This window comes from Dipodomys ordii, unplaced genomic scaffold, assembly GCF_000151885.1.
Source record: "Dipodomys ordii isolate 6190 unplaced genomic scaffold, Dord_2.0 Scaffold24, whole genome shotgun sequence".
Classification (NCBI taxonomy): Eukaryota; Metazoa; Chordata; class Mammalia; order Rodentia; family Heteromyidae; genus Dipodomys; species Dipodomys ordii.
The window spans coordinates 8,923,739-8,942,307 of NW_012267240.1; the positions used below are offsets into that span (position 1 = coordinate 8,923,739).

At 43.9% G+C, this 18,569-nt stretch overlaps 1 protein-coding gene across 4 annotated transcripts in view; it reads right to left on the reverse strand.

The window, feature by feature from the left end:
- Kiaa1217 (KIAA1217 ortholog) overlaps nucleotides 1–18,569 on the reverse strand; it is a 267,245-nt gene that overhangs the window by 110,469 nt on the left and 138,207 nt on the right. For all 4 annotated transcript variants that reach the window (XM_013014761.1, XM_013014762.1, XM_013014759.1 and 1 more), the window contains exon 2: nucleotides 17,228–17,426. In XM_013014761.1, the coding sequence (XP_012870215.1) occupies nucleotides 17,228–17,426 (199 nt within the window). The remainder of the gene's footprint in view (nucleotides 1–17,227; nucleotides 17,427–18,569) is intronic.

Below are 18,569 nucleotides of genomic sequence, written 5' to 3' on the forward strand. Positions count from 1 at the left end.
AGGAAGGAAGGAAGGAAGGAAGGAAGGAAGGAAGGAAGGAAGGAAGGAAGGAAGGAAGGAAGGAAAGCAGGCAAACTATATAGGATCTAAAGTAAAACTTTTACAAATCTCATTATCTTTTTTTTTTTTAAATCTGGCAGTACTGGGGTTTGAACTCAAGGCCTTGCACTTGCTAGACAGATGCTCTATCACAGATAGCATTCTTTTATTTAGTCATGGCAAAAGAAGAGCTAGCTTTCTAAACCAATAACTAAACATCTCCCAATTTTATCATTGATAAAGCTAAATACCACCGGCAGACAGCCATTGCTCATACCAATTTCTACACTGCCCCTATTTCTCTATGTTTCCTGGGGAAAGGCATGAGGCTTTCGTGATGGGGGAAACAAAAGACCTGCAAGGCCAGGAGATTTGCCCTGGCTCTTCTGCAGACCTCTGGGACAGGGCTGGGCTGCCAGAGCTGGATCCAAGTGTTCCTGGGATTTTTATAGACCGTGGTGAGCTCACTGGGTGACAGGTGCTTGGGGCTGAGCAGATGACGCCATGGTGGAGGAGCCAGGCACTTGTAGGCAGTCTGCCCACAGTGGCTGGGCGGTGCTGTGTTGTTGTGAGAGTTTGAGACTACCTTTCCCTCAATACGCTATTTGGCTCTACTTCAATAATTCCTGCCGATGTTGAGCTCTGTACACATTCAGGAAAGTGTGATTGCTCAACAATACACCTGATTATAATTCTAACTTCAAGAGGCGACAACATCCTAAATCTGTTTCCAGAACCTTCTCCCTAGTCCTCTTAAGTACAACACACAAGGCATAAAATCTTTTATGAGTCAGTAAACAGAAGCTTTTTGCTATACAATGTTTCAGGTAAGATCAAAGCACTCCTTCTCTCCAATCCTATAAATAGGAGCGCTTTACTGATTTAGTGCGGGCTAACAGAAAGAGAAAAGGCCTGCCCGACCAGTTCCAGGCTTCTTTTATCCAAACTCGTCAACAAACAGGAACAACTGAACTTAAACATAACTTTCCTAGCAGCCATCACCAATGTTATGGGTTGGGGGGGGGAGGGCAAGGGGAAAGACAGAGAAAGAGGGGATAGAGGGAAAGAATGTGAGAGGGAAAGGGGATGGAAGGAAAGAGGGAGAGAGGAAGAGAGGAAGTGGAAGAGGGAGAAAGAAGGAGGTGTGGCTCAAGTAGAGCACCAGTTTGGAGTGAAAAATGCTAAGGAGAGTTAAGGAGAGGTCAAGGCTCTAAGTTCAAGCCTCAGTACTGTCACCAACACCCCCCCCAAAGAACAACAAAGGGGTGAATAGAATCAAGATGCATTATGTACACCTATGAGTATATCATATATGACATGTGATAATATGTGACATATTACATATATATATATATATATATATATATATATATATGGGTGATATATGTATAAACAACTATCAGGACAGACCTCATTCCCAAGTACAATTTGATGCAGGCCACTAAACACAGACAACACTAAATCTGACAATATGTGGACACTCTTTGTTCTCTGAAATAACACAACTCGGTAAGCTCTGGGCTCCTGGGATGCGGCTCCCCGATGCCTGGTATGAGCTGGGAATAGTACAGAGCTTGAGGTGAAAGCTATGCTTTGCTTGAGTTTGGAAATCAACTGAAAGGGAACACAGGACTCATTTTAGTTTTGCTAATTTACGGGTGAATTTACATCCCCTTCCTTCCTGAAGGTGACATTATTTCACCTGCCAAGCACTGCAAACATACCTTTTAAAAAGTCCTTTATTTCTCTATTCAGCAGGGCAGTGTGGGGTTTAAAGATGGGAAGCAGGAGACTAAGACAGCCCGGGGCTCAGGTTCTCAGCTCAGCATTTACTTCTCTAGACCTTCACATTAGTCACCCCTTTGGCCTCTTCTGCTCATCAGTAAAATGAAGCAAAATCCATGTCCTCCCAGGATCATGGGATGACCATACGTTTCCAGACTGGAGAAGTTGCTCAGTAAGTGCTACTCATGTTAAATAATACTTGTGACTTTAAATAGCATTCTACATTTTATCATGAGAAGACCTGTTCAAAAGTACATGGGTCAGTCTCATCCGTGGAAATAAAGATGAGCATGTCAGAGTATTGGCAGAATGGTGCTGACCTATTCTCTTATTCTGTCTTTATTTCTAACCTCCTGCCGTGATTTTGGTATGACTTATGATCATGCCAAATTTCTCATGCCATCTTGACCATCATACGCCTTCTTTGTACATTAACCATCTTAGAGAGAGACATATGGCTTTTCCCCTCAGTGTTTTATTCTGAGACAGTTCTAAATATACCCAGGGAGATTTCATGTGGTCTTTCTCCACTCTCCCCATTAGGTGACTGCCTACAGGACAACAGCCAGGTAGGGCTAATTCAGATTTATACATATGTGTGTTCTCTCTCTCTCTCTCTGTGTCTCTTTCTCTGTCTGTGTAGCTATGTGTAGCTGCTACCACTTAATTGAACCACTATAACGAGTGTCCCTTGAGCCATCTCTCTGGGTTCCAACTCTGCTCCCCATATCCATCCTTAACCTGTACTTAGCATTAATCTCTTCCCCATCTTTTCCATTATTTTTTAAAGTTTTATTTTATTGTAAAGATGCCATGCAGAGGGGTTAGTTACATCAGTAAGTAATGAGTACACTTCTTGTCGAGCATTGTCACCCCTTTTTCTCCTACTATTCCTTCCCTCCCTCCTCCTTCCAAAGTTGTAAAGTTCATTTCCAGCATAGTGTCTTGTATCATTGTTGCAATGGGTCATCCTGTGTCCTTGTTTTGGAAGCCCCACGATGCCTACAAGAGGAATTCTGAAAAATTTATTGGCATAGATTTATTATACTACAAAGGGAATTTTATTCATGGCTCTAGTTTATTTGCCTTTCCCAAGACTATAACCAAATCAAATGACTACAACTTCAAATGGTATTGTGGTCGTAATGAAGCTTTGCATTGATCACTTGACCCTCCCTTCCCCCTCTCTCCTCCCAGGACAAGATGCCTGCCTCTGCTAGCAGCTATGCTCTCTGAGGTCGGCAGTGGGACTCACCATATTCAAGCTCCACAATATCTACTCAGGAATTTTAGCCTTTATCAGGGAAATCAGCTGCTACCACCAGGATTACTCTGTATCTTGTCACAATGTCATCTTCCCTGGGTGTACCAAGAATCCTTGCTCTTCTGATGATGCACCATTGAGGGGGAGTGCCTGCCATGTGTCTTAAAGAAAGCCTAGATGTTTTATGGCAGACCCTCAGTGTTGGAGTGTCAATGACATAATACAGAAAGAAACGTCCATTCCTTTATTTCCGGAGTGTTCTGCATACATGGAGGAAGGCAGAATGCCACCTTTTGAGATTGGCTTTCTCTCATGAAGCATAATTCCCTTGAGATACATCCAAGGTGTTGTACATATCAGCAACTTGTCCCTTCCTGTGGAAGACAGCAAGGGGACACAGGTGGCCTCGTTCCATGATTGACACACGGAAGGACACCAGGCTGGCTACAGAGAACAAAGCTGCTTTGAAAAATGCATGGAAAAGAGTCTTGATCTAGAGGAGTTTTCATTTTTCAGAGATAAAGGTGAAAGAATGTAATTGTGGGGTCAGAGGGCGAGTCCTTGCTGAGCTGCAAAGAAACTGTACACTTCTTTCCCAGGCTGGCTGTGAGACTTTAGCTGCCATCGTCAATGTGGCTGAGTGGCTGAGTGGCCCATGTGTCCCTGAATCCTCACCTGTACTTGGGATTATAGCTATGTTTAATTTAATTATTCTATAGTGATAGCTCTTTGTGGTCATAATTTGCATTTTCCTCAAAGGTAATGATGCTGGGCATCTTTTCCTGTGCATATTTATCATGTGTCCACCTTCTTGAGTAAAACTTCTCTATACTGTATCTAATTTTGACTTGGATTTCTTGGTTTTTTTATTTTATTGAGTTTTGAGAGTTCTTTTTTTTTATTCTAGATGTCAAGTATGTGGTTTACAAATATTTTCTCTTAGCTTGAGGGTTTTTTTTTGGAGAATATAGGCATAACACTCCATGCATATCTTACAAAATTAAGGTGCTAGGAAAGGATAGGGAGAACTGTGAAGAGGCAATATTGATCAAAGTACAGTGAACTCATAAACTGAAAAAAAAATCCAATTTTCCCGTTTCCCTTTTATGGCTAATTCTTTCAGTGTCATGTCATATCATGTCTAAGACTCTAGTGTATATGTCAACTTTTCTTCTTTCTTTTTTTTTGGGGGTCCGGTCATGGGGCCTGAACTCTGGACCTGGGCGCTGTCCCTCAGCTCTTCAGCTCACGGCTAGCGCTCTACCACTTGAGCCACAGTGCCACTCTCGGCTTTTTTGTTTTTGCTTATGTGGTGCTGAGGAATCGAACCCAGGGCCTCATGCATGCAAGGCAAGCGCTCTACCACTGAGCCACCTTCCCAGCCCCTCAATTTTTCTTTAGTGTAACAAAACATCTGAAGTAATTGACTTAAAAGAGAAAGGTTTGTTGTTGGCTTGCATTTTTTCAGTTAACGGTCAGTTGGTTTTTGTTGTGTGGTGGGAGAATATATCATGTCGGGGAAGACCCCCAAATCATAGCCAGGAGCGAAAGAGAGATTGCAGAAGAGACTAGGGTCCCACAGTTCCCTTCAAGAGCATCCTGGTAATGACCTACAATTGCCCTCTAGTGCCAGGTGCTAGAAGCATACCTTTAACACAGGGGACATTCCAGATCCAAACTCCAGTACTTAACAGTAGTTATAAATAGTATCACTTATTTTTTTTTACTTAAAGTTTTATAATTTCACCTTTTAGTTCATGATTTATTTAGAACTAATTTTTGTATACTATATGAGCCATACCTTAATGTTCATTTTATTAAAAGCTATCTTTTCTCTATTAAATTACTTCAGCAATTCTGTAAAAGAAATAGGTTGGTGTGATGTATATGCCTGTAATCTCTACAGCTGGTAGGTAGAGGTGGAAAGATTGGAAGTTCAAGATCAGCCTGGAACATATAGCAAGAGTCTCCCTCAAAAAAAAACAAAAACAAACATACAAAAAAAAATCAGGTGACCATGTTTGTGTGGCTCTATCTCTGCGTTCTCTGTTTTGATTAATGAGTCCATTCCTTCTGCAAGTCTTAGTTATGGGAGCTCTATAGAAAGTCATGCACTCACTCGACAGATGACACCCACTTCACTCCTCTTCGTCAAAAAATAATTTTAGCTCCCTAACTCATTTGCTTTTTCTATATGTAGCAGGGGGAGTTTATTTATATTTAAAACAACTTGCTGTGGTTTCAGTAGGAATTATTTCATGCATTTAAATTCATTTGTGGGAGCACTGTTTATTTAGCTTGATTGTCTTCCAATTTTTGAATAAAGTATGTTTCATCAATGATTAATCTTTGATTTCTTTCATAAGTATATTTTCAGTCTACAGATCCCACATACATATTTATACCTAAGAATTTCATTTTCTTTACAGGCATCATAAATGATACTGTTCTTTTTATTCTAGCTTCTAGTTGTTGGTTGTTACAGTGTAGACATACAGTTGATTCTATAAATTGATCTGTTGTCTCCTGACCCTGTTGATCTTATTAGTTCAAGAAAGATTTTGCTTTATTTTTGAACATTATTTGGGATTTCTGTTGTAGATAATGCCATCTGAAAACAGTGATAGTTTGATTTCTTCCTGTGTGCTTTTCCTGCCTGTTGCATTTTTGAACATGTCCAGAGTTACGATGAATAACACTCCTGATGGCATCCATGCACAGTGAAAGCAGTTGATCTTCCATAATTAACATCAGGTGGGCTTTTTTTTTTTTTTTTTTGGTGCTGGTGCTGGGGCATGAACTTAAGGCCTGAGTGCACCATCCCTGAGTTTTTGTGCTCAGGGTCAGGGTTCTACTACTCAAGCCACAGGTCCAATTTTGGCTTTGTTGGTAGTTAACTGGAGATAAGCATCTCATGGGCTTCTCTGCCCAGGCTGGCTTTGAACTGTGATCCTCCGCTTTCAGCCACCTGAGTAGCTAGGATTATAGGCAAAAGCCACCAGTGCCTGGCCAGCTAGACAGTTTTTATAGATGTTCTGAGGTTCTTCTCTACTACTCGTGTGTTGAGTTTTAATTTTCTTAAGTATTGGAGATCAGGACCTTGTATATGGTATATAAATAAATTCCTATCTAGCCTTCCCTTCAGTTTTATCTAGTCTTTTCCAGGCTTCCTATTAAACATAGACAATCTTGGTCATTTTTGTCTTGTCTCTGAATTGCTCTTTCATATTTTCTTTCCATTTCTCCTTAGGGTGTGAGATTTCCTCTGATTTCTACTCTAGTTGGCTATTTTCCTCCTTAGCTCAACAGCTTCCTGTGGCCTTGATGGCTTGCATGTCAATTTATAAACATGGTTGTCACTAGTACCACTGGGTCCATTGTTGGGCCACACTTTTTATCCCCTTTGAAGTACGCGTAGCCTTGTGTCATCTCTAGAGTTACTTCTTGCAGAAAGGGTAAGAGCCAACGAAGGTTTACTATGGTCCCTTCATCCTGCACTGCCAAGGTGTTGACATAAGTCTCCTCCATCACTACAGAGACCCCAAGTGGCTATGGCATGCCCAGCTCCATCTCATCCACCCTGGACACAAAAACATTGACACGCCCTCGTGTGGTGCTATAGAGTAATAACATGTGGGTTCTTGGCAAAGACAGCCTCTGGTCTTAGGTCTGAACTGGGACCTCTGACCAGTAGCATCAGCCTAAGTATCATCTGGGAACTTGTGGGTGAAAATTCATACAGTGGAACCCAGACTGAAGGAGGTATAAACTCAAGAATGTGGTAGTACAGGCCTATAATTCCAGCACTTAGGAGTCTGAGGTAGGAGGATTGAAAGCTTAAGGCCAGCCTAGATGACACACAGTGAGACTGTTTCAGAAAGAACTGAAAAAAGAGGGATAATAGAGGGGAAAGGGAAGGGAGAGGTGAGAATGGGAAAGGAAGGAGGGAGAAGAGAAAGGCAGGGAAGAGAAGGAAAGAGAGTGAGAGAAAAGGGAAGGGAAAAGGCCACCAGATGTCTATGTGTGTTGTAAGTTCTCTGCTGGGGATGGAGACCCCATGTTCTAAGTCCATGTGGTGGTGGCTGGGGCAGTGAGCGAAGCAGCAGGGTGGGTGCTGTTTTACTCAGTGCAAGGATTTCTGATCAGCAGAGGCCTAAAGGAAGCAAGGAGTCCTGAGGCTATGGGGGACCAGGGTTAATGGAGGGAGGAACAGGGCAGGCAGAGCAGCAGGGATGGAGATTGAGGGGGGATGGGGGGGGAGACAGGGGGTCCACATAGCTGCGTGCAATCATGTCAGCTGGGAAGACACTGACTTACATTTCCAACTTATCCTTACATGTGTGTTCACTTATACTAAAAAAAAATTCCTTAAATCCAAGAACCAGAGTTTCTATATTTTTTAAATAACTCACCATGGCACCTTTAACAGTGCCAGAAATGAAGCAGATTCTTAATAAATACATGAATTGAGGGGGAAAAAATTTGAGAGTGGGCAAAAACTTGGGTGGGGCACAGGAAGAAGGATTTATTTTTATCATTATATTACTGGGAGACATTTAGCCAAAGATGCCTTGAAGCCAATTAACACCTTAGAAAAGTCTGAAAAGTGAGAAGTTGGTGGGAACTTCATTTTTAATGACATTTCCAAACTCTGCAGAACTCAATCTCAGCACAGGGAGAAAAATCCAAGCTTTTCTTGACGGCATGCAGCTGAATCCAGTGCCACACAAGGCTTGCTCGTTAAATTCAAAGGAGAAATGGAGGGGAGTTTGCACCTAAGGTTTTCAAGTTTTGTCAAGCTGATGCTTTGTGCAAGAGTGGATGATGCTAAAATAAAAACTAAACAACAACAACAACAACAGAAACAACTGTGGGGTTTTGGGGGAGGGAGGGGAAGGAAGACTGGTAGTATTTGGAATTCATTTCCATTTTTAAATTTTTAACAGGGTCTGGTCTGGCCCGGACTTCGATCCTCCTAATTATGCTTCACATATAACTAGAACAGGCACATGCCACCATGTCCAGCCTTTATTGACTGAGATGGGGTGTTTCAGACTTTTGCCTTAGCAGGCCTAGAACTGCAATTCTCCTGATCCTCTGCTCCCCATGTGGCTACAAGTGTGAGCTACCATGCCCACAAACTCACTTGTAATGTCTTAAGGAAAGATATGCAATATATTTGTGACAACTGCCAGCAATTGAGAAGGGAAAGCGAGGAAGGGAAGTGGGCCTGAATCCCTTCATAGCTTTAGTTAGGCTCTTGTGAAAAGTACCCCAGGCTAGACGGCTTAAACCACAGAAGGGTACAATTCAGGGTCAAGGTGTTGGCCGAGCAGCCTTCTTTTGAGACCTTTTCCCCTCCTTCTCTTCTACTTTCGCCTGGTCTTTCCTGTGTGGACGCATCTCCAAGGACATCAATCACACTAGACTAAGACTTGCTATTAGGATCTCACCTAAACCCCTCTAAACTTATTATCTCCAAAGACAGCCACGTTCTGAAGGACAAGGGGATCTGGGATGGGGGCGGAGGGAGCCAATTCAAGCTGTAACAACCCCAAAAGGAGTGGCTCGGATTTGTAAGAAGTGAGTGCTGTCATGATGGTGTCCTGCTGCAGGCGGCTCTCCGATGGAAAGCCCATCCCAGCCCTGCCATTGCTCCACCTGAAACAGAAGAAACTGCCAGAAAATCCTTTCCTGATGTCACCGGCAGCCTTCTGCAGGCCAGCGCTTGCTGGAAGGGTGGAGGTGGAAGCTCTACTCGGCAGTATGATCGAAAGCAGGCCTGCGCCTGAATTTTATTTCTAGCCCTGCACAGAATCTTCTTTAAAGCCGGATGCAAAAAAAAATGTGTGGAAACTCTTACACACTTAAATCAACACAGACAATCACATTTGGAAGTCAGCTTTTATGAAAACAACTGGACGAGAAACTATTAATTAAAAAAAAAAAGTGTGTGCCATGAATCCCCAATCACTCAGAGGAGGAGGCATTTTAGGTCGAGTGGTTCATCTAAAGGAATGAACTCTCTTCCTAGTGAAGTTCAGGCAACATGTTTAATGTCTCATCCTTTTTCTTTTCTTTTTGAGGAGTTATTAACTCGAGTTCTCATAGTTGCTATGCCGGAGCTCTACCACTTGAGCCATGCCTCCAGACCCTTTTTTACACTGGTTATTTACTAAGGAGGGTTACCATTTATGCCTGCAACGATCATCTGACTTGTGCTTCCCACACCCCTGGGGATGACACATGTGCATCACCATGCTCAGTCATTCTGCTTCCCCTCTTAGTTGGGATAACAGTGTGTGCTACGTGGCCCAGCTATTGAGTGGGATGGAGTCTCTCAAACTTTGATGCCTGAGCTAGTTTAAGCCTTGATCTCCAGCTCCCTCATCTCTGCCTCCCACATGGCTGGGATTCAAGGCTTACGTCACCACACTGGCCTCATGTCTCTTGTCTTGTTCCCACAAAGCCACTGTAGAGTGTCCAAGGAAACATCTGGATACCCAGCAGTCTCAGGCCATTCTGGAGAGTCTGGAGGAGTAGCTGGTTTTTATCACATATTGGTTTTGGTTCCAGAGAAAGAATAGATTCCTTCTTCTACTTCCTTTTATGATCCAGACCTTCAGCAGTAACCTAGCTCTCAAATATTCCTCCGCAGCTAGAGTTCCCACCCATATCTACAGCAAAGGGCCAGTCACTTAGGGGGTTTGCTTAATCTCCAAGACTATAGCAACCCCTTCCATGCATCCCATATAAAAGTCTCCAGATTCCAAGACATGCCCTTCTGACAGTAGGTACAATGTTACGAACTTTCAATTTTCATGGGAAATGGAATTATGTATTTATAGGAAAACAAAGTCACAAATAATTAGTTACTTGACAAGTTCTGGTAGCTCATGTCTATAATTCTACCTACTCAGGAGGCTGAGATCTGAGGAATGTGGTTGGCAGCCAGCCTAGTCAGGAAAGTCCATGAGACTCTTATCTCCAATAAACCACCAGAAAACTGGAAGTGGCAATGTGGCTCAAGTGGTAGAGTACTCATCTTGAAGAGCTGAGTGACAGCGCCCAGGCCCTGAGTTCAATCCCCAGGACCACCATGCAAAAAAACCCCCAAAACCGAAACTACAATTGTCATTGTTATTATTTACTCTGTGGAGTAATGCATCTTTCATTTACTTAAAGTGCTTTTTTAAAAAAAATATCCAGGGGATGAATTCATGCTCAAACAATCTAACGATGTTCTTAACTTGTCCCTAGACTCCTTGGCTTCCTCCTTCGGAAATGTCTTCTCGATCATTTGCCCTATACTCCCTGGCATGTTCCAGATGGCAGCTGGCACCTTCTTTCACCTAAGTCTCCACAGAGAAGAATAGCCGTGGAAGTTATCATCTGGGAAGAACAGACCGAACAGCCACAAACGCCAACGTCCCACCCACTGGGAAGTCAGCCCCCAACCGGTCTGCAACACTCCCAGGCCACTGAAGATTGCTACTGACCTATCATTCTGGTGCTGACGGGGCAGCTCCTTCCAGAATGGCCATGCCATCCAGTGGCTGCCAGGCTGGCCAGCCAGGCATTTTTCTAGAGCTGTGCAAATCTACCAGGCGACAAGGAATCTGGCTACCTCTAGAAGGAAGTGGCTGCTGCTGTTCTTGTTTGCATGAGTTTTCATTTCGAATTCCTGAGGGCGCACTGACGGGTGGAAATATCTTGTGGCCACCCTTTCCCCGAAGGCCAAGTACAGGGCGGCCACACGCCAGCCCGGCCTATGGCCACAGCCATTTAGGAAGCAGCGCTGTGATCAAAAGGAAAGGAGCCATCTCTAAGACTGCAGGCCTACTGATCACCCCGGCAACTCTTCGCCCAAGTTCGTTGGAAAACCAAACCACTAGGAGACTGTTCTTGCTTTATTTGTGGGAACTGCCTTTATCCTCATCTTCTCTGTTTTCCCCCAAAAGGGGGGTAAGGGAGAAGTGGCATGAATTCCACAGGAAAGACTCAGGCTGGGGTTGGGATGGGAGGAGGGAGGAGGGAAGAGGAAAGCCATCAGTACAAGTCCAGATGGAAAGGCAGGAGGTCACTGAAACCAATCGGGGCCACTGAGCTGCTTTGCGTCTCCAGGAACAGCTAGCGGGCCTCCGCACTGGGGAGGGAAGCTCTGCAGGCATCTGGCATGCCTCTCCCAGATGAGAAGCGGGTGTGTGGCACCCCGGACAGCCATCCCTTAGCTACAGGACGGTTCTAGCCCCCCCCCAGGTACCCACACCTCCTAAGTGGGATGGCATTGGCTTTACACAGAACCTATGCTCATACTCCAGAAACCTCACAGCTCACAGTGCCTCACACAACGCACTGCACCGCTCTGGGAATAATGATGGGGAAGAGAAAGCCGGTGCATGCGTGCTGCAGATGCCATGTGTGTGACACGTGCGGTTGATTTTCATTCAAAAACTTTTCCATCTGTAGTTAGATGAATCTGAGGATTCAAAACGGGCAAATTGTTCAGAGGGCAACTTGTCCTTACGGGATATGTAAATGGATTTACTTAATATATGCCTGCATGCTTAGACATAAACACAGAGCCAGGGAAGGTGGTTGAAAACACTGCACACCAGGCTCCTTCCTGCACCAGGATAAAAGGCTTCATTTGCCAAGGGGCAGCCTAGGCCAGGAAGGGCTGCAGAAACAAATGGCCCTGTATGGAGACGTGCAGGTGAGGAAAGTGCTTCCAGGATCTGTGGCGAGGAATGGGCACCAGGGCTATCTCACGGTCTTGGGGTGACATGGTAATGTAACGTGATATTCTTAAAACTCCATGACGAAACCAAATCAGACAGCTTCCTCTGTAATCCAGGACCACAGATCCTTGGAATTTACTCGAAGAAGCTGAAAACTTGTGTTCCCGTGGAAACCTACACAGTCATGTTTTAGCAGCTTTATTCATAACTGCTAAAAGCTGGACACAACATAAACTGACACATCTAGATGGTGGAATATTATTCAGTGCTATAAAAGCCATGCACTGCCAAGCCATGAAAACACATAGGAGGAAATCTAAATGCATATTAATGAAGTGACAAAATTCATTCTGAAAAGGCTACATGCATACTGTCTTACTCCAATTGGATGATATTCTAGACAAGGGAAAACACAGGTGCATAAAACACTCAATGGTGCCAAGCATGGCGTTCATGTCTATAATCCCAGATTCTTGGGATGCAGACCTTGGAAATTCATGGTTCAAAGGCCAGCCTGGGGAAAAAAGTTAGTGAGACCACCTCTCAGTAATAAAGCAGGTACGATGGTTCATGTCTGTAGTTCCAGCTACACAGGAGACATAGGTAGGAGGATTACCAGTGGAAGCTGACCAAAAAACGTAAGACTCTACCCTAAACCACAGAACTGCCAAAAAATAAGACAGAAAACCTCAGTGGCTGCCAGGGTTTGGGAGAGAGGAAGGATTAACAGAAAGAACACAGAAGATGCTGGCAGTGAATAGATTCCATTTGAGACTCTCATGATGGGTATGGGTCTTATCATATGTCCAAACCCATAGAACACACACAGCACCAACACCCACTGCAAGATCTAGGCTCAACTATGCACTTCCCACAGAACAGGGGTGCGGTGCTGACCGTGAGCACAGCTATGCATGAACGGGGATACTGGCTGGGGAGAACTCTCAATTTTGCTATAAATCTAAAACTACTCTAAAGGAATGAATTTTTTTTTAAAAAGAGCGAATCCTTCACTATGTAGCCTGGGTTGTTTTAGAAGTCATAATCCTCCTGCATCAGCCTCCTTAGAGCCGGAGAGATTACAGTCGTGTGCCACTATGCCCAGCCCAGAGTCTTTAATTTAAAAAACATATACAATCACATATATATATGTGTGTGTGCATGTGTGTGTCTATATATGACTAAGTCATCAAAATTTAGAAACTTTAAATGCATAAGGACCAATGAGGCTTCACGGGAAATTGCAAAATTCTGCGAGATGATAAAATGACAACGTTCAGGAGACACTGAGGGAAGGGCTTCCAGTGGCACCAGTGGGGCTTCTAGTGATGCCCCATGGGGTCACAGCTGCACGCTGGGGCCACCAACATGTCACTGACCCCTGCTACTCCAGGTCAGGCTCTCTGGGGAGAGCTGCTCTTCCCAGAACCCTGTTGGCCCATGGGGGTCAATCAGATCAGGCATAGAGATTGTTTCCAAAGTCAAGACTTGGATAGAACGCTAGGAGGGAGACTATGTTTATAGACTTGCCAAAAATCACACTTGCCCCAGTTTCTTTCCCCTTCCCCCTGGCAAAAGCAACCTAACACCACTGAGGCTAGAGGACATTCCCAAACTCGCCACAAGGAGGCGATCGAGAGCAGTTCTAGCTTGGCAGGCCTGCGCCAGCCTCATTTTCTGAAACTATAGCTTCCAGGCATGGGCAAACTTCTCCTCTTTCCCCTCTCCTCTTCCTATGCCCTTTTGTTTCTATCCAGAAGTTGTGACAATCACAAGCCAGAAAGCTCATGATGGACATGGCAGAACAAACCTCTCAGATGGGTTTTTATCCTGCTGGGATAGCAGGTTAAAACACCTTCCTCATCTTTAGCCATTCCTGGGCCAAGGCAGGCAGGCAGGCAGGCAGGCAGGTAGGCAGGCAGGCAGGCAGGCACTCACGCGCGCACACACACACACACACACATATACACACACACGTGCACATACACACAGGCCAGGCTCAGGGTTCCCCAGGTCCCCAGCAAGGTGAAGGTGGTTCTTTATCTTCCCCTTCTTTTGCATACAAAGACCTGAACTGGCTCACTGCCTGTGACACAAAGGAGAAATTCCATTCACTACCTGGCTCCAGCCACAAGTGGAGAAGCAGCACTGGGCTCCATCATGCAGACAAGCCACAGCCTGGGGAGCTGGGAAAACCTGCTCAGTGGCCTGCTTCCCATTGGTCTGCCCCCACAGTGCTTCTGTGGTGCCCCAATTCTGTATCTCTACTTATAAAACTGGATTCATAGCCTAGAGTTCCTGTTTCTCTCATTTAATTAACTGTTTCAGCATAAACATGCGCACGCGTGTGTGCAAACACACATATACATACACACAGATCTCCAGTGGCCTTCTTTCATTTGTAAAATGAGGACCCTGGATTATTAGTGTTCAAGGAGGTACATAAACTACAATATCTATCTATCTATCTATCTATCTATCTATCTATCTATCTATCTATCTATCTATCTATCTATCTATCTATCTATATCTATCTATCTATCTATCTATCTATCTATCTCAGGCCCGGGGCACTGTCTCTTGTCTTTTTTTTTTTTTCCTCAAGGCTGATCCTCTACAACTTGAGCTATAGCTCTACTTCTGGGTTTTTGGTAACTAATTGTAGATAAATGAGTCTCATGGGGTTTTCTGCCTTTGTTGGTTTTGAACCATGATCCTCAGATCTCAGCCTCTTTAACTGTATTTTTTTTTGGTCTTTTCTTTTTTGGTACTGGGGATCGAACCCAGGATGTTGCACTTGCTAGGCAAGCGCTTTGCCACTGAGCTACATCCCAGCCCTCAGCCTCCTGAGGAGCTAGGATTAGAGGGCTGTGCCCACGATGGGCTAAAATGTAATTTAAAAAATTTTTAAGGTCTTTTTTTTTTTTGAGGCAGCCCTTGCTATGCAGGCCAAGATGGCCTCAAACTCTCGTTTCTTATGTCTTTACCTCGCACGTGCTGGAATGTCAGGTGTGCACCACCATGCCTGGCTTAAAATTTAATGTTCACTGTGAATGTCAAGTGTTTACTTCAGCAGCCAAACACTAAAACTGGGATAATACTAGTTAGCATAGCTCCTGCACTAGGATGGAATGCAAATGCATGGAGCATTCCGCCGTATTTTTGTTGTTGTTGTTATTGTTGGATGAGGAGCTTAAACTCAGGGCCTACACGCTGTTCCTGAGCTTTGTTTTTTTTACTCAAGACTAGCATCCTACCACTTCAAGCCTCAGAGCCACTTCTAGTTTTCTGGTGGTTAATTAGAGATAAGAATCTCAGGGGCTGGGAAGGTGGTTCAGGGTAGAGTGCTTGCCTTGCATGCTTGAGGCCCTGGGTTCGATTCCTCAGCACCACATAAGCAGGAAAAAAAGCCAGAAGTGGTGCTGTGGCTCAAGTGGTAGAGCACTAGCCTTGAGCTGAAGAGCTGAGGGACAGCTCCCAGGCCCAGAGTTCAGGCCCCACGACTGGACCCCCCCTGCCCCGCCCCCGCAAGAAAAAAAAAGAATCTCATGTACTTTCTTGCCTGGGTTGGCTTTGAACTGCAATCCTCAGAGCTCAGCTTCCTTAGTAGCTAGGATTATAGGTATGAGCCACTAGTGCCCAGCCATTCCATAGTTGTGTAGTAACCTATTATGCATATTAAGAATAAATAGAAGAGAGGAGCTCAAAGAGGCCAAACTCTATGTAGTGATTAGGTGACAGAAACATAATCCCCCTATTAGGTCAAGACATACCATACACATGGAATGAAGCATCCCACTGTACCCCAAAATATTAATGGACAATCTTAACATTTTTAAGACAATGGAAATAGTAGCCATGCTGAACTGATTACTATACATGTATTCATGTGTCAAATTACAAATATACCCCATCAATCTGTATAATTAAAATGATAATTAATGACAAATGACCAGGTAAGAGTTTAAAAAAATAATAATGTTGACAACACAAATAGCAGGCATTTTTTAGGACAGTTAGTTAGGATAATGACTGAACCCACACAAATAATGATAGGGTTTTCTTCTTTAAAGAAAGTTAGGGCAGTGAATGAACCCCATCTGTTCTAGCTGACCTCAGGAGCTTAGAGAACATCTGTCTCCTCCCTCCTTCTTCCTGCCATACCCTTGCTAGTCTTCACAGGGCTGCTTGGACTAGACTGTACAATTTTTGCATGTTGATCCTGTTCCTGTGCCCTTTTTCCCCAACCCTAGCTATCTGCAAACTGAAGTGCCAAATGAGAGCCTTAAAAATGGTAGCAGGCCTATGAGACACCAGCAGAGAGAAGTTCAAGCCTATTACCTGTAGGTTTTGTTTCTGGGGAAAGAGGGAGGGAAGGAAGACAAAGGGGGCAGGGAGGGGGGAAGAAAAGGAAAATAATCAGGAAAGGAGAAACTACTATAATGGCACATGATCAAGGCAGGAAGAGAATCTTTCTACTCTGGAGCAAAGCTTGTTGAAAGGCAAAGCTGTGTCCCCCATGTGCAATACTCTCCATCCTTTCCTCTTTGTGGGAGAAAACAACGTTCCTGTGTTTATAGTCTTCACGTGGTCCCTCTCCCTCCTGAAGCCTCTCTCCCTCCCACCCACCAGACTTGAGAAAGTAGAATGAGCCTGAAAACCCCATCTTTTAGGGCATGAATCTAACCATCCCAGCTTCTGGGGCTGGGAGGTGAGGCCAGGTTCATTCTGATGTCTGTCCTTCAAGCAAGTAGAACTCATGCAAGTTCTATCACCTTCGAAGGGTTGGTGAGCTCAGCTAGTAATTACTCAGCTTCTAGGTTATTAACCCCAGCCAGTTCTGATTCAGCCCAACCCCAAGGATATCTTGGACTCTAGCTGATTCTTCAGAAAATTCTTTAAGGCTGATATCTGTCATGGTTCAGATCCTAAATGTCTTCCAAATTCCACATGCTAAAGGAATGGTGACCAGACTATGGCAGGACTGGGAGTGTGAAACGTTTAGGAGCTGGAGGCAGTTGGGTCATTGGAGCAGTGTCCTGGAGGGGACTGTGGGACCTGGCCAATCTGTTCCCTCTTTGCTTCAAGGATATTAAGGCTCCATACTCCACCATGATTGCTACCTGTCTACAGGTCCAAAAACAATAAAGCCAACCAAGCAGGGGATGAAATCTCTTAAATCATGAGCCAGAAAAAAAGCCTTTCTTCTACACATGTTGATAATTGCCAGTATTTTATCATAGTGACAGAAAGCTGACTGGCACAATAGTAAACCAATGACGTTCCCTAAGATTAGAGATTAAATCAAATCAGTATCAATCATTAGGAGGATATGAGAAGCATAAAATACACACATGAAGTTGGAAAGCCACATTGGAAACTGATTCGTGAAGCTTACCCAGAGATCTTTCTTTTGTCTGGTTGGTTGACCTCACCACGGGAAGGCTTGCTCGAGTCCGGCTGCCTCGGGAAAAAGGGCTTGGTGCATCTCCTTCAGACATGGCTTCTAGAGAGTCACCAGATGTTTCTGATAAATGCTCAACCGGGTCCCCGAAGGTGGTAGACTGAGGGCTGTGAGACAGCTTGGGGCTTCTCGTCTGCAGAAGAACGTGGGAAAACAGATGACTATTAATCATGCTGAAGATATGCTCAGTGCCATCTCTGCCAATCTGAAAACCCTATGTCTAGGAGGGAAAAGTCCATTAGAAGATCTGGATAGGGAGAGCCGCAGACTCAGAGGGCATTTGAGGATCGTGGTGGAAGCAACGGAGGCAGATAACTGTCTGAGTATGCCATGAAGTTTTTTATTTTTTTTTAATCACTGGATCTTCAGAGAGCTGGGGACAAGTCCAGTGCCCTTTGTCAACATATTTTCCCAGTTGTTTCCACACTACGGATGGGCCTGTGTGCATCTCTGCCACACACACAACACGGACGTACGCTCACACCACAGCAAAGTGAATGCAACCAGCCAGTCTTACACTAAGACTGTTTCCATTTCAGGAAACTAACAAAGTGAAAGAGGTATTTTTTTATCACTGTTGAGTATATATGACACATATATATTAGATCTATATATACATATATATGTATATATAGATATATAGATATATATATAATTTTTCACAGTATTACTAAAGCCTGAATTTGGGGCTTAACACTCTTGTTTGGCTTTTCTCCTTAAGGCCAGGGCTCTACAACTTTAGCCATACTTCCAGTTCAAATTATTGCTGATTAATTATAGATAAGAGTCTCAAGGACTTTTCTGCCCGGGGTTGAGTTTGAACTGCAATCTTCAGGCCTCAACCTCCTGAATAGTTAGGATTACTGGGGGATGAGCTCTCAGTGCCAGTTTTTTGTTTTTGAATATTTTTATTTTGAAGCAGAAATTCTGTAAGCAACATGATGTCTAACTTTGATTTTTATTTACTAACAACAAAAATGTATCTGAAATAGAGAACATAACTTCCACACATTCCCCAATCAAGTTTCTCTCCTCATTCTTGATGGTATTTCACTAGAACCTCAGTGTGCAAACTGCTCATAATCTATTAGCCAGGAATTTCCCTTGGACACGAATTGTGACATGAGCAGTTGGAGATTAAGTTAGACAACACACTGGCAATGTCAAATGCTTTGTAAAGTAATTGGTGGAATTTGTGAAGAACAATAAGTAACTAAATTATAAAAACACGAGTTGTAAGATATATACATCTATTTTCTTTCTTTTTTTTTTTTTT